The sequence below is a fragment of the Polyodon spathula genome, chromosome 2 (assembly GCF_017654505.1).
Source record: "Polyodon spathula isolate WHYD16114869_AA chromosome 2, ASM1765450v1, whole genome shotgun sequence".
In the NCBI taxonomy this organism is placed as follows: domain Eukaryota; kingdom Metazoa; phylum Chordata; class Actinopteri; order Acipenseriformes; family Polyodontidae; genus Polyodon; species Polyodon spathula.
The window spans coordinates 8528906-8545198 of record NC_054535.1 but is presented as its reverse complement, the minus strand read 5'-3'; the positions used below and the strand labels follow the sequence as shown (position 1 = coordinate 8545198).

Here is a 16293-nt window from a genome sequence, read left to right as displayed (position 1 = left end):
CCCCATCAAAACCACACCTTTCAAGTACCAGGTTGTGCAAAGCCTTCACTGGTTTTCTTTTACCTCTTGTTGTTTTATTTGCTGTTGTTTGCCAGGCTAAGCAGAGCCTTCACTGGAGTTCTTCCTCTGGAGCAGTGGTTCTCAATCCTGGTCCTGAGGGCCCACTGCCCTGCTGGTTTTTGTTCCAACCAAGCACTCAATTACATAATTGAACCCTTAATTGAACTAATAATTTGCCTAATCTGAGCTTTTTAATAATTTTAAACAGATGGAGATTTAAATTTAGGTATATGATTGTTAAGAAACTTAAATTCTCCAACTTTTTACAAGCTACACTATTTAAAAAGTCAAATTAAGCTAATTATTAGTTCAATTAAGGGTTCAATTAAGTAATTGAGAGCTTGGCTGGAACAAAAACCAGCAGGGCAGTGGTCCCCCAGGACCAGAATTGAGAGCCACTGCTCTGGAGAATTAACCTCACTAACCCCCTTAACAGGGTTTCCCAACCTTGGTTTATTGCAGGGGTAACGGCACACAGGTGTCTTAACCAACCAATCAATTTCCCAATTAACAATTAAACCATTAACCCATAACTAATTTTACAATTACCCAATTAACTTTTGCAGTCACCCTCACCAAAATGGAGTAGATGTCTCCCAACCTCCCAGATTCATAAAGCCTCCAAATTAAGATTAGGAACACCTACACATATATCGTAGCCAATTTGAGCCTGAGTTAGTGAAAAACACAGATTAGCTGAAATTGAGTTTGGGATACCTGCACTATTATCTGAAAAAATGCAATAATACAAATGAAATATAACGTCCCAACAACGGTCAAAATATATACTGTACATAATCAACGTTGTTCAGAGGCAGAGAGCTGGTTTAAAAAGGAGTCACTGATCTTGAGTCTTTAATTGTCATAACTGCTCTTCATATTCAGACTGCCAGGCTAAGCAAGTGTAAAGCCTGCTTTCTGCTCACTTGTCACTGGTTTCAGTAACTACAGTAGGAGGCAGCGTGGTCCAGTGGTTGAAGTCCAACGTTTGTAACCTGAAGGTCACTGGTTCAAATCACACCTCTGCCACTCACTGACTCACTGTGTGACACTAAGCAAGTCACTTAACCTCCTTGTGCTCCATCCTGCAGATAAGATGTTAAATCAATGTCCTATTGTAAGTGACTCTGCATATAATGCACAGTTCACAGTCTACCTCTGCTTTGTGATGGTGGTGCACTATGAAAGGTGTTATATAAAGATATTGTTATTAATAGAGTACTGTCCGTTGGCTTGCACTATACTCTACTAAATTTAATTAAATGATGACCATCCGCTTCCACACAGATAGGCTGATTTCTGCACTAATAAAGTGTGCGAATACCCGTTTCCGCATAGATCAGATGATTTCTGCACTAGTGCGTTTAAATTTTTGACTTCAAACACTTGTAAGTTCTCGATTAACCCTGAGATGACTTTGACAATGTATTACAAAGAGCTGCATCATTAATTGTACTTGCAGTTGGTTAGATAGTAACACTTGCTAAATGCATTTGATAGATTATTAGTGATGAAATATAGTTGGTCAAGTACAAATACGTTGCAAACGGATCAAAATGCAAATATAAATGTGGTGTATATTTCTTTGATCACATTTAGATGCAGGTGCACTAGCACTTGAACCCAACCCTGGTACATTTCTAAGTGACACTTTAGAGTTTTGCATATATCTAGAGAACTGCTTGCACAACTGTGATAAAACTTGGTTCATACATTCTTTATGTAGCATTATTCTTTATATATGTTACACTCATAGTCGGGATTCAGTCAGTCACCGACAAAAATAACCTTTTTGCGATTGGAGCATTTACAGATTATCAAAGTTATTTCGGTCTCTGAGCAAATTATTTCAAATGGTGAAATGTAAAATACCAAACAAGCAGAGGACAGAAATAAAAGAGACAGCTTCTTCGGTCTTCAGTCTGCTGGAGGATCTCTGGAGCGCCTTTACAGTCAGAATGAATTTCAATGGTCCAATAGTTCATTCCTAATTTGGATGAGGCACCCAAAGAAAACTTTCTCTTTGTACGGTAGCAGCTGCTGATTCTGGGGCTATGCACGGCTTCATTTTTGTCAAACAAAGAAGTACTTCTGCGGGCGTAAGGGAGTTCATTGCAATTCTAAATGCCACAGCAGCAAGCCTTGCAATAACAAATACAGTGATTTGTATGTTTCTAAATCAAAATTGTGATATTTTTATTTTTTTTTTAAATGAGCTCTCATTAAATGGGAATCCGCAATGTGAATGAATTGAATTCCAATTGAACAGACAAATTAATAACAATGTCCCTGGGTGCTGAACAGCCATCCGCAAGGCTGGCCAGCTAGCACATACACAAATGGTATCATATAGGTTAGTGCCGCAGATAGGAAGTGGCACATGAGCCACCTCCCCCCAAAAGACAAAGCCGCTAAACCACGACTGGATAATGAATATGATGAATGGTTATGCAAAACCTGCAGTGGCACACTGCCACCTACCCCCAAAAGATAGGAAAAGATGAATGATTGGATAAAATGAAATGATGAATGGTTAACGCAATAGCCTGAAAAATAACTACTGAGACATGGGCCGCCCCCCAGAGCATGACTGCACTGAGGGACAACCCAGCATCTCCAGCCTGCCACGCACCCCGCAGAAACTAAATACGAACCACTCCGCACTCAGCTAAGGAAAAAAAAACCTACTCTGGTAAGAGGAAACCTTAGGGAATCCATGGCTGAGGGTAGCCCTTCCTCGAGGTGCTAAAAACGCCCGTCTCTCTGTTCGGCCTCGCCACACGGAGCCTTTATGCACTTGGAGATGATGTATTGATTAGTGGGTGGATTTGTCTTCTAGAAATACAACCAAGTTTCCCATTAAAACGTTTTTATTTCACTTGATGCCCATTTTTAACACCTCGCAATTAATTGCTATTCACAGATTGAGCAGCATCTTTAAAATCTGTTCGGGAGCTGTGCATTTGCTCAAAACGCATTTCGCAATTTGATTCTATCGTTTTACTCAATGACCAAAGAAGCAGTCACTTCTGTTCTATTTCGTTCTTTGCTTGTTTGCCTTTTCGCAATTTGATCAAAGTAATTTGCTCAAAGACCGAAATAATCTTTCATATTGTTCTTTGATCATTTGTAAATGCTGAAATCGCAAAATTATTATTTTTGTCGGTAAGTGAGTGAATCCATACTATGAGTGTAACATATACATTCTTCCACATTTTCCTGAAACTAATTTTGTGTGTACGGCTATTGCTGGGTATGTCATCTTCATAATGTATTATTATTGCTGGGTATGTCATCTTCATAATGTATTATTATTGCTGGGTATGTCATCTTCATAATGTATTATCATTGCTGGGTATGTCATCTTCATAATGTATTATCATTGCTGGGTATGTCATCTTCATAATGTATTATTATTGCTGGGAGCAACGTCATTTTCAAAGGTCTACTTCTCCTCAAGTATAAAGCATTGAAAAACTTGAATCCATAGAATTCTCGACAAAATAAATGTGTAATATTAACTGACCCAACTTCAAAGGATCACCAAAATGCTGGTAACTGACCAAAGCGCATGAAGGACATGCACACTGATGAAATGGATGGGACCTTAGTGGAAGTGGAGGAATGAACTCTTTCAGAAATGCAGCAGTCACACAGAGCAGGAGTTAGGGTGGAAGCTGGCATCGGGCAAGATAAGTTACATACACCCAGATAGAATATATTGTTCTAGTACGCTATCCCACAAGTACTATAAAAAATAAATCCAATCTCTCATGGACAAATAAGCCAAACAAATAAAATAATACAGCTTAAAAAATTACTACTATAAAATGTATAATATATTAAAAAGAAATGACAAAAAAGTATTCTTTTTTTTTTTAATCTTCCAATAATGGGATGCCCAAAATAATAACGTTCTATTATTGAGAAACAAGCTTCTGAATAAGTCATAGCCACAAATAAAAGGTATTTGAACTGTTGAATTCTGAAGCATAAAACTTTACTTTTAATTAGAAATGATTGACAGGCTTTATAATAAAACACCAACAAATGTTTCTATTTTTGTATTGTAAATTAGAAGGACTTCCATTTTGGTTCTAATTACTTCTTGTACTTCTCATTTCATTATTTAGACATGCTAGACCACAGGATGGCAATGCCTAGAGCTACATTAAACATGCAAAATGTATTTGCATTGTGGTTATATTTTTCAACATTTTGTTTACTTCAGCACTCCTTTCGTCTTACAAATTATAAAAAGCCTAGCTTAGGAAATTAAATTTGAATAAACAGCTATGTTTCTATTTCAATTTTTTTTTTTTTAATGAATATTTAACCCAGTGCAGAATGTTACCTCATTATAGTGGGGAATTTTTTTTATAACAGCACTGGCTGCAAGGTTATTGGAAAGATTATGGGGTTGACATTTAACTCAACCATTTCTTAAAGCTACATTAGCCTAGCTTTAGGAACCACTGAAAGATTTAGATCAGCTGATCGCAGGGCACAAGAGGGGACATAAGCATGTAGAGGTAATTTAGATATTTAGAAGCCAAATCATTAAATGATTAGGTAAGAAGCAAAATATTAAAATCGACCCTGAACTTCACTGGCAGCCAATGGAGGGAAGCCAGGACTGGGGTTATATGCTCAGATCCAGCAGTTCTAGTTAAAACCCAAGATGTTGAATTCTATACCATCTGGAGTCTCTGAAGGACCCTGCCAGACACCACAGCCAACAGACCATTACAATAATCAATGTATGTGGAAATTAAAGTGAACCAGCTTCTCTGCATCTGAGATGGACAGAGATGATCTCAAACATGTAATCTTATGCAAAAGGGAGAATGACATTTTCCTGATGCTTTTAACATGACTCAAAAGACAATGCAGTCAAAAATTACACCAAGATCTTTTGCTGTCAGTAGAATTTATGTCCACACCATCATTTAATAAACTGATGCTATTGGCTTTGCAAAGCTGTTTTGAGGAGCCAATTAACATCACCTCAGTTTTATCACAATTTAGCTGCAAGCATATATTATTTTCAGTTGCACTCATTTGTTTTGTTTGTTTTTCACAGGAATCACTGTCGTTATCTTTCCTTAAACACACAGTAATAAACAGATGCTTCTACACAGTAGTAATGGGCCTGTAATGAATTGATGGCTTTATCATCCTTAAATAGTAATTGTTAAAATAGGCAGCAATGTAATCCTAAAAAAAAATAATAATAATAAAAATACCAGTGTACTTATAAATCAACATAAGCCTGTGAGCGTGGATGTCAAAAATTTCTGTCTTAGTTTCTGTCTTTAAACGAAGGTATTAGTACCATACTTATTAAAATGGAGTTCGCTTTGCTTTTTTGCTTCCACTGCAGTGCTAGGAGTACTTTTGCTATTGGCACAAACGCTTCAATCACCATACGAACAGTAAGAAACAAACAAGCTTAAATTGAAACAGAAAAAATGCCACATTACAGCATACTGGTTTGATTAAATTGACGAATAAGCATTCTCTGTACACATGGCACTAAGCTCTACAGCAGTATTTGAGTTGCTTTACTGGTTGCACTGCTATCTCATGTACAGCTGCAGTACTGAATATTGTTTGGCCCGTTTTTCTGTGTCCTATTTGTGTACCTTGGATGCTGGGGGTGGCCCAGGCAATAATCCGTTTGAGCAGGCAGCAGCTGAGAAGAACCTTCTTTGAGATTGCATGGTTTCTGCGGAACTGCTGCAGATCTTCCCTCCACTTGTGAGAACTTTTCACAGGAGTCGACAGAGACATCCTATACCCTATATAGTACTTTCACCTTTAACAAAACAAAACAAACAAAAAAAAAAAAAAAAAAATATATATATATATATATATATATATATATATATCATTAGTTATGGAGTACTATATATAATAATAATAATAATAATAATAATAATAATAAATAATAAAATGGAATCTGTTTGTTATATACAGTAATTAAAAAAAAAAAATAGGACTTTTCTGTTTTCTGTGTTTTACAACTTAAGTTATGACATTACAAGGCAAAGCCTCTGATTCTGAAATATGTTACACAATTAACATGTTTCAATATGTTTAATTGAAGAACAGTTCCTTAAAAATATGTTTAAAAATCAAGTTAATTAGTACGGTATATTTGTGGCAGCGAAGTGGTTTATTTCTACTGTACACCACTTCAAAGGAAAATGATATGGAAAGAATAGAATACAGCTGTGTGCCAAACATTAAAACAACAACTGAAGAAACAGAAACTTAAAAAGTTACATGATCTCATATAGCAGTCTTATAAAGTCTATGTCATTGTCACCAACTAATTTGGCATGGAGGCTTACAGTATATAACCTGACAAATATGACATCACTACCTCAAATGGTTTCTGAGATATAAGGCTTTGACAGTGTGGATGCTTTGAGAAAATAACACCGATAGTTAGACTTTATCTGAAAGAGATCACTGATGCGGGCAGAAGTTAAAAACAATGTTACAGTGAAACAGTTCATGTATACTGGGCAGAACTTGTAATGGAACTCGAGAGAGTGAATCATAAAATACATTTGTGTACAAAATATGAAAACAATATATATAAGTTTGTTGTCACAATCATGCAGCCATGTTGGATTAGATGTCAAGGTCATTGACACATTGACCATGCAGTGTGTGTGTGTGTGTGTGTGTGTGTGTGTGTGTGTGTGTGTGTGTGTATGTATGTATGTATATATATATATATATATATATATATATATATATATATATATATATATATATATATATATATATATATATATATATAAGATATAGACTATATATACTTCAGTACTTCATATGAGGCTTTGAGAGGGTGGCAGAGGCAGATTTGCAGACTTACTGCCACAAAAAGGACTGTTTTTTCTTTGTACAGTATGATACCCATGAGTATATTGGACCTAGAGAATACTTCTAGTGTGATAAAAGATGATTAACTAGAAGGATGGAAAAGCATGAATGAACTGTATGATACGTTATTTTGAAGTGATCACAATAATAATTATTCTGTTGTTGCATATGGTTTTTGACATGCAGCACATAACTTCCAGTAAATCTTTCATGTTTGCAGCAAATTTGTTCTCTGAAACACTGTCTATTACAAACCCACTACTACAATACCTGTAAGTAGGCTACATACTTTTCTCACTAAAAAAAGATTTAATTTCAATTTTTAATTAAAGTTTAATAGATTGCGTTAATATTATATATATATATATATATATATATATTATTATATATAATATATACAGCATATTATATATATATATATATATATATATATAGATTACGTACAGCAGCTGCTATCCATACTATCAGTTTCTATTCACTTTAAAGCTCTGCGTCTGTTTTGTTCCCCCACTGTTATGAAACAGTTCAGAAAAGTTTCTAAACCTGCTCAATATCCCCAAAATTCATAGTGGAAAACAATGATTCTCAACTGCCTTCTCCAAGAAACACATCATTTTACCAAAATGTGTAATCATTTTTTTATTTACTGTATCATGCAAAAAACAGCTATAGAGAACAGTATTGATGTTTTTAAAAATACCATATACACCCTTAGATAATAATTGTATTTTATATTTTGTTCACAGTTAAAAAGGTACTTTTCACTAACCTTGTTCTTCTGTAAGGCTGTACAGTAACTAGATGGAAAATCCTCTCAAACCTGCAGCAATTATTCTCCAAGCTCAAGCTTTGTTTTTCCACAGGATAGACAAAAGAAGGGGTCTTAACCCTGTGGCTGATACTGAAAGAAAAAAATGTTCTTCCAATGCAAAAAAAAAGAACAGACAGATCATACGTGTGCTTTATGCCAGTGCTGTTCACCAGCTGAAAACATCGACAGCCACTTAGAGCATCAGAGGATTATTCCTCTGCATCACCTTCTGGCTCACTGAGGCAGGCCAATGAATCTGAGATCTTTTTTTTCTTTTTTTATAGCCCTTTATTAAAGACCAATTACAAGTAAGTCTAACGTGAGGACTACATTATCTGTACATTAAAAAATAAATAAATACCTAGTTACAGGTTCAGTCAGAGCTGACAGCAACAGACAAGCTAGTCTTTAAGCAACTGTGAGTGACTTGTTTTAAAAACAGCAGTATATGCTTAAACATCCTGTTAAATTATCTCTTTACTCACTCATGGAACACAATCATATATCACCATGCATTTACCATCGTTCACTACGGTTTGCAATGTTTTTTTTTTTTAATATGCTTAACCACACCCCTGGACTTGCTTTACCGTGTGTTAATATACATTCACTGTGCTTTAGTACACTGTTCTATGCTTTTACTATATTAAACTTTTATAAGCGCTGCTTATGGCCAACGCTACTACAATAACTGCTCTGAACTAATTGTGTAAACTACAATTATATGATGACCTTCATTTACCTTTACCGCTATCATTTTCTTTTTGTATTTTACATACGAAATCAAGTATTTATCATAAAGAATTCTAATTTTGGCAACTATGCCTTGTTTTTGCTAAAGATCGATTAATTTTGTTTCCATCTGATCAATATCAACACGATTTGAACTGGTACTCTGCGGTTTAAAATATGTACTTAGAGAATTGCCTCAGGCTCAGCTGCCCTGATAGTGGGAGTTAATGCAGAGGGCACCAGAGAAGAGTTTTAAACCAATCTTTGACCTTTATGTAACATACAGTTGCAGATTGGATTGGCTGCGAAATTGTGGTAACATAAACACCTAACTGCAGTATAGCTTTAAAACGTCTCTTCAGAACAAAACACAGAGATTTTTTTATTTATTTTTTACTAATATATACAAGACACTAACATTGTGTGTGAAGTAAAAACACATGTTCCAGCAGTACATTTTCCAAGAGCTCTCTCGTCACTTTAATGGTGCTCTTTTCATTATAAAACATGCTGACAGCATTCTCCTTAGGATAGATTTAAGGGAAAGGGTTTTTATGAAGATGTATCTGTCTGATAACCTGGAACTCTTCCAGTAGTAAGACAGTGGCAGTGTCTTGTGTTTGCAGGGATCTGGTATCAGTACTGCACATCAATCACCATTGTCAGGATGACTAACCATTTATGACCTTATTGGTAACCTTTAGATTTGTGAAGGTATATTTATACAAAAAGCCTTTTTTCTTTTTGTAGCTGGATAATTATCTCAGAGAAAAAAAAAGCATGCTCTGTTATGGCCAGTCAGTAACAGACAATCTAACCTGTTCATCCCTACGGAATAACACCATGTTTGTTTTCAATCGGTATTTTGTTGACCACTGAGGTGTGTTTAGCTCTACTTCAGCATCAAGATTTCTAATGTTAGCCTCTAAGACAACCTATATGATTACCAACCTTTCCCACTATCTAAATGTCCTGTGCCATATACAGTATTATTTCAGTCTGGTGAATGTTTTAATTAAAGAGATATGTGCTGGCAGATTGAATGTATTGTAGTTATAATATTTTATATTGCAACTAAACCAAAAGCAACTTGTGTTAGTTCTAGACATATTCAAAAAAAAAAAAAAAAACAGCTAAATCCAGGATACTAACCTTATATGGAATTGTGACAGAGATCGAATGATTCTTGGCGTTAGATCTCCCTCCAGACCTACGAGGCAGCTGCATAAAGGAAACAGAATACCCTCCACTAAATGGCACGACAGTTTATTCCCAGGGTTAGGTGGAAGTCAGCCATCTAGAAAGGGGGCAAAGCTACAGTATACAAACTCAATGACCCGGACGGGAAACAGTGTGGCATCCGTGGATTGGAGGAGCAGATGCGCTCGTTGACCAAGAGGTCATGGGTGACGTTATAAAAAGGGGACGTAGTAATGTGATCTGTTCCTTTGTGAATGGTTAAAATAAATGACCACAAGGAAAATCTGTGTTGTGAAACGTGAGTGTTTTGTTTGTTTTTTGTTTGTCATTAATAATACTGTTTGTGATTATTTGGACAGCTAACACGATCCGGAGCTGTCGCCAAAGGCCAGCACTAAACCCGATCAACAGCACTGCACTTTTGTTGTCACAAAAGAACTGTATTCACCACGAGCACTAGAGCATGCACTGTGGACTGGTGTTTGTGTTTGTGCATGTGTTACGTGTGGGTGAACTGAAATGGGACTGTTATTTCAGGGCAAAGCCGTGGATTGGAAATAAGCAATACACACCGATGTATTGCTTCATTAACATTGTTTTTGTTTACTGCTGTTAGCCACCAGGCATTAGATTATACAATTAAACCTTCACTGCACCTGGATTATCATCGTTTATCTGATTATTGATCACCTGCACCTGCACAGTGTTAACCACTTTACCACTGGGATCCAAGGCTTTACAACCCCATAATCATCCTTCTCTGTCAGCGCAAACAGGTACGGGAAAAATGTACTTTCCAACTAACTGCTGCTTGAAGAAGTAATTAGTGAGTGTTTTTTTCTCAGTAATTAAGAGCTCTGGGGATGGAAGATCAACTTGTAAACCACCTGCATGTTTCTTCCCACCATGTTTTTATTTAATATGCAGTGTTGAAGGAAAAGTGTAACACAAAGATTGTCACTAGAGTATATAAAGTATTATACATCTACACTGTATATATATATATATTATATATATATATATAATATATATATATATATATATAAAATTGTAGATGTATTTAAAAAAAGACATACCTATTACAATATTTAAATATGTATATTCTGATCAACTCCACACATCCCCTTACTGTATTCTCCAATAATGGAAGGCTGAGGAACATCCATTTGTTTCAACACTGTACTTGTAGGTTGTTTAGGAAATCACCAAACTGTCTGTAAGATTGGTTGCAGCAGTGACCAGACTCTGACCATGCCATCTTACTAAGGTTATTCCAGCAGCTTTGTCTTGCAGCACATCAAACCTGAAAAATTACATTAAACCTTCAATGGAGTAAAACAATAGACACACTAATATACCTTTAGAATAACAAATTAGCACCTCCCGTCATAAAACATACTGTGTGGAAGGGTATCATACTTGAGCTATTCTGTGGAAGACTGATCAAAAATATGAACTCAAATATGTCACCATCAAGGATAATATATATAAGAGTTTCTCTGTACACAGAATTTGAATACAGCCAGTAAGGAATTCACCATGTAAAAAAAAGCAAAAATATATACAGTATATATATTTGGTTATGACATCCAGGCACTTTGAAATCTAAAAGAAAGTTTTCATTGTCCTTCCAAATAAGCATATATACTGTAGGTTACAGAAGACTGCTGCCAAGATCACAAGACTGCAGCTGCACAGAAGAAACTGGTCCCCTGCTGCAAGGACAACCTGTGAGGATTATTTCACTCCCAGGCAAATACATAAAGCGCACGTATCGTCATCATTCTTCATGAAAGCAAGCACAGCTTGACAAGTACAATTTATATCTGACCAAAAGCAATTTAAATGTCTAAAAATAACCAAGGTAGAAAAAGGGTATGTTATGTTTGAATTTGATTAAAAAAAAAAAAAAAAAAAGGGAATTTAAAATTTGAGACAGATATCTTTCAGCTTTATGAAATAGCAGGGACAAGGCATGCTCAGTTTATTCATTGTGGAAACAAAGAACAATGGTATTGTTCACAATTTTCACAGATACTGTACTTTACAGGAGTATTACATGTGTTAAATGGAAATTGTGTATACAAAATTTGCATAAATAAACCAAGTAAACTAACATTTTAGCATGTTGCTTTCATTCATTAGTTAGTTAAACAATTTCAGAGAATATAGAGGTTTCCTGTTTAGAACACAACTGGTAGTGTTCTAGATCTCTACGATCTAATGTTTCGATTCGCATGGGAGCCATTCATAACTTCAAACATTTAATGATACGATCTTTAAAAATTCTAAAATATATTTGCTAATAATGATAACCTTAAGTGTGGTTCGGGGGGGTGGGCAGTACCTGGCCCCTGCGCCCTATCATCTTCTTCCACCAATTAAATCTATTCTATTTAACCCTTAGTCACCTTCACCTAGTTGTCTTGTGTTTTTTCGTTCAGGTCTAAACCATAGCGGATTGCAAGACCCATTGATTTCTCTTAAAACCAGCAAAGAGCAATTAAAATGGAACACTTACACCGACTCTCTTCGGACTCGGATTCCCAAGATTATATGTCTGTAGTAGAACATTCTCCTCCATCTTCAAACCAGGATCAAATCACCCCTCCATTTCTGTCTCAGTTCAGTGGCTCTATGAGATTAGAACAGCTGCCTCCCAACCAGGATTCTCACGGTATACCACTGTGACGGAAAGATGAGTTCTGGTGATGAATCTTCCTCCCGACCTGTGAGGGCGCTAAAGAACGGGAGGAGAAGTATCTGGAAGGGCTGGCCTGACAGTTCGTTTCCGGGTCAGGGAAGTGGGTCAGCCTGGAGGGAAGCGCGACTCTGTTGTAAGACCGTATTGATTTGAAAGGTAAACGAGAGGCAGCTGCAAGTAATAAGGCAGCTGCAACCGTTTATCTCGATATCATGCGGGATTACATATAGGGGCCAGGGTAACGCTGATCTTCTCCTTCGTTTGGGTTAAACGATTGGAGAGAGAGAAGGACTGAGAGAGGAGCTCTCAGAGTGGATTGTATTCGTGTTTTGTATTGTTGTGTCTGTCCGTGTAACTGTCTGTTTTTGTATTCAGCACTAGACAGTTAACGCACATCTCCGGAGCTGTCGAAAGGAGAGCACTATCTGGAGCACCACTGCACTGAGCACCTGCACGTTTTCGATCACCCAGGACTGGTGACCGTACCGTTGTTTTTGTTCAGGACTGTGCCCTTGTTTTCATTATCCCCGTGCTTTACACATTGTTGTGTATTGCCGGGGATTTATTATTTTTGACGGTCGCCAGACCTGGAAAAGAGCAATAAAGCACTTATTCACTGAATCACTGTTGTCTGTTCATCACTTCTGCACCGCATCACCATGACATCTGTTCCCCTTACCAACCACTTTGCCACAACCACCTACCCAAGGAGCTAATCTTCTTCGTTCCAAGTGACTCTCTTTTATTTTACCTTTTTCTTTTGCCAGTTGTTTTCATTGTTATTTTGAGCACTTGCATGTGTACTGGACTCTGTACCTGAATTGGTAAACGCGTGGTCCTGTTTACTGTTGGCAGTATTCAGGCCAAGGACAGCAGAACCCTCTGCGGGTTAAAATAAATCATTGCGAAAATAAAATAAAAACAGACACATGTGTGGTGTTTCCAAATACATCTTTCTGTCTCCCGTGTTTCAAGTGAATTACCCACCACCCTTCTACATGTGGTGTCAGAAGCAGCATTCACTGGCACTGTCCAAATACTGCAGTGCAAAATCAGGGAGCAGAATGGATCCCCAGCAATTTACCGCCTTTATGGACATCTTGCGGGAAACCCTTACTGCGGCAGTTCAAGGGAATGCAAGAGCTGTGGAGCCAGACAGCGGTCAACCAAAATAATGGGTGGGCCCAAGAGCAGTGGGCTAGCTGCCTCCTACCACAGCTGACGGGAGAGGCGCAGGCGGCAGCGAGGACTCTGGATCCGGTAGCAAGGATGGACTACCCTACACTGAAAGCTGCCATCCTCAACCACGTGGGGATGACTCCGGAGGGTTACCGCCGCACATTCCGGGAGGAGAGCTTTGCTGTGAAAGAGCATAACAGGGCCATCGCTCACTGCCTGCAGGACTACGTCCAGGGATGGCTAAATCCAGGGGCGACCACTACTGCCAGGCTAGTGGAGGTGATCATCGTTGAGCGGTTCCTGGAGTCCTTGGCTTCGGGGCTGCGCTTGTGGATGTGGCGACAGGAGCCCACCACTTTGGAACGTGTGATTCAACTGGCAGAGCCGTACCGGGCAGTTGAACCAACGCCCGCTAAGCTGCCTGAAAACAGCACTCCTTCAGCATCACCCCCTCCATTTGCCCTTAGGAGGGCGTAATAACTCGGGGGGAGGGGTAGCTAGGTCTTTGAATGGAGTGTGGCAGCGGGAGCTCCCGGCCTGAGAACCGGGAGTGGGGTAATCCCACAGGCTGATGCAGTGTTGGACCGGGGTCTCACGCGGCTACCCTACTGTCGAGCCCCCATGAGGGCTCCAGTGTGTCTACCTCCTGCTGAAGCTTCATGGTGAAAAAACAGTTCACTGATGTGTGAAACAAGCTGGAAGGTGAGCCACATCGACTGGGAGTGCCCCGTTATGGGACGTGACGTCAGCCGACCAGGTAAGACTGTTCCATCACATCAGTCACTCCACTCCACAGTCAATTCTTGGGGCTATTATAGGAAGTTCATCCCGAGCTTCGGCATGCTCACTATTCCTTTGACAGACCTCACCCGGAAGGTTGCCCCAAATACGGTTCAGTGGCCAGAGCCTTGTCAGAGGGCCTTTCTCGCTCTGAAGTGAAGGTTGTGCAGCAAGCCAGTGCTGTGCAGTCCTGATTTCAGTAGGCAGTTTACCCTGCAGACGGATGCGTCAGGGACAGGTCTCGGGGCAGTGTTGTCTCAGGAGGTCCGGGGAAGCGAGCACCCGGTCCTGTACATCAGCAGGAAGCTCCTTCCCCATGAGAAAAATTATAGTACCATCCAGAAGGAGTGTCTCACAGTAAAATGGGCAGTCAAGTCACTCCGGTACTACCTCCTGGGGCGACACTTCACCCTGGTTACAGATCATGCCCCCTTAGCATGGCTTCACCATATGAAGGATAACAACACCAGGATCAAGAGATGGTAATTGGCCCTGCAGCCTTATGCCTTCCGGGTAGTCCACCAAGCAAGGAAACTGCATCAAAACGCAGATTTTTTCTCTCGAGAAGGCATGAGGGTGTAGGATTTTCAAATGGACCGGTGGTACCATTCTGAGGGGGAGGATATGTAACATCGAACAAGAGAAGCAAACTTCAGCTCTTTCAGTATTTTCCTCCATTCCTGCAGTAATAGCACCAGTGGCAGCTACAGTTACTTCCTGTTCAGTTCTACCACTGGTACCTTCAGAAGATCCTCCCATCTTCAACCTTGTCACTGCTTCAGCACTTGGTTCCTCCCCCCCAGCCACAGCCAGGCGTCATTCAATATCCCCGCAAATTCGGCGCAATAAAATAGACGGCAAGGATATAAATCTTGTTTCATTACTAATGGCGACATCAGAATTTCTGGATCACAGAGTGGTGGATTGTGGAGATCTGTCAATAACATTAAAATCCAGAGATCCCAGATTACTCAAAAATCTAGCATTGGGGGAAATTCGTCCTTGCTTTCTCCATATTTAGAGATGTGCTATGCTCCATACATCCTAACCGCAAAGCTGAATTAGACTCCTAAGAATATTATATAGTGGAGTTCTCTATCAGGTATGGAGGGACTATGTCCTTTAAGTATAAAGCATTCTCTGCAAAATTAATTGGGCTCAACCTGATCCAGATTTGTTTAATAGGATATGTCCCAAGGGAGGACATTTGTAACTCAACTACTTACTCTTGCATCAACAGCAAAAAATCTGGACTCGTACATAAATATTTCCTCAGAAGTTGGGAAAGATATTAAAATGTGGTCTGCTCTTATTCAGCATTGGAACAGCTTATCCATGTTTTATGACGATTTCATCTCAGCACCACACAACATGGCTTTGTTTACAGATGCATTATCTCTCAGATTCAGAAGACTCTTAAAAAATGAATGGTTTTCCAGTATAGGCTCAGAGGAAATTGAAAATCTATCTCCATATCTAAAATCCACAGCTCTTCTTGAAATGTACTCAATAGTTGCGGCAGCCCAGCTATGGGGTCATCTCTGGTCTACGAAATCGATCTTATTCTATTGCGATAATATAGCTACAGTACATATCATAAATAAAGGCTGTTCCAGTTCCCCTCTTATCATGCAATTACTGCGGCGGCTAGTATTGATTTTCAGTATCCAACAATTTTCTAATACATGCTTGCCATCTACCGGGCATATTTAATAATGCAGCTGATGCTCTTTCTCATTTATAGATATCCAAATTCCACAGATTGATTCCTAAAGCTCTGCCATCCCAGCAGCAACGCCTCAGTTAAACCAGCTCATTTTCAACTGAATCCAACCATTAATAAACTACTTAATTCAGCACAAGATTACATGGTTCAGCACTTGCCCCTTCTACCAGATCTTCTTGCTCTACAGGTTGGACTTGTTATATA

The 16293-nt window shown here is 38.7% G+C and overlaps 1 protein-coding gene across 2 annotated transcripts in view; it reads right to left on the bottom strand.

The window, feature by feature from the left end:
• LOC121329784 (Kv channel-interacting protein 4-like) overlaps positions 1–16293 on the bottom strand; it is a 340188-nt gene that overhangs the window by 276126 nt on the left and 47769 nt on the right. Inside the window, exons 1-2 of one of the 2 annotated variants that reach the window (XM_041275583.1) lie at positions 7727–7996; positions 5706–5878 (exon numbers count right to left, since the gene is read on the bottom strand). The exons of the other annotated variant lie outside the window; for it this stretch is intronic. Coding sequence (XP_041131517.1) covers positions 5706–5853 — 148 coding nt within the window. The 5' untranslated portion in view covers positions 5854–5878; positions 7727–7996. Of the gene's footprint in view, positions 1–5705; positions 5879–7726; positions 7997–16293 lie in introns of those variants that run through there. 2 annotated transcript variants of the gene reach the window in all.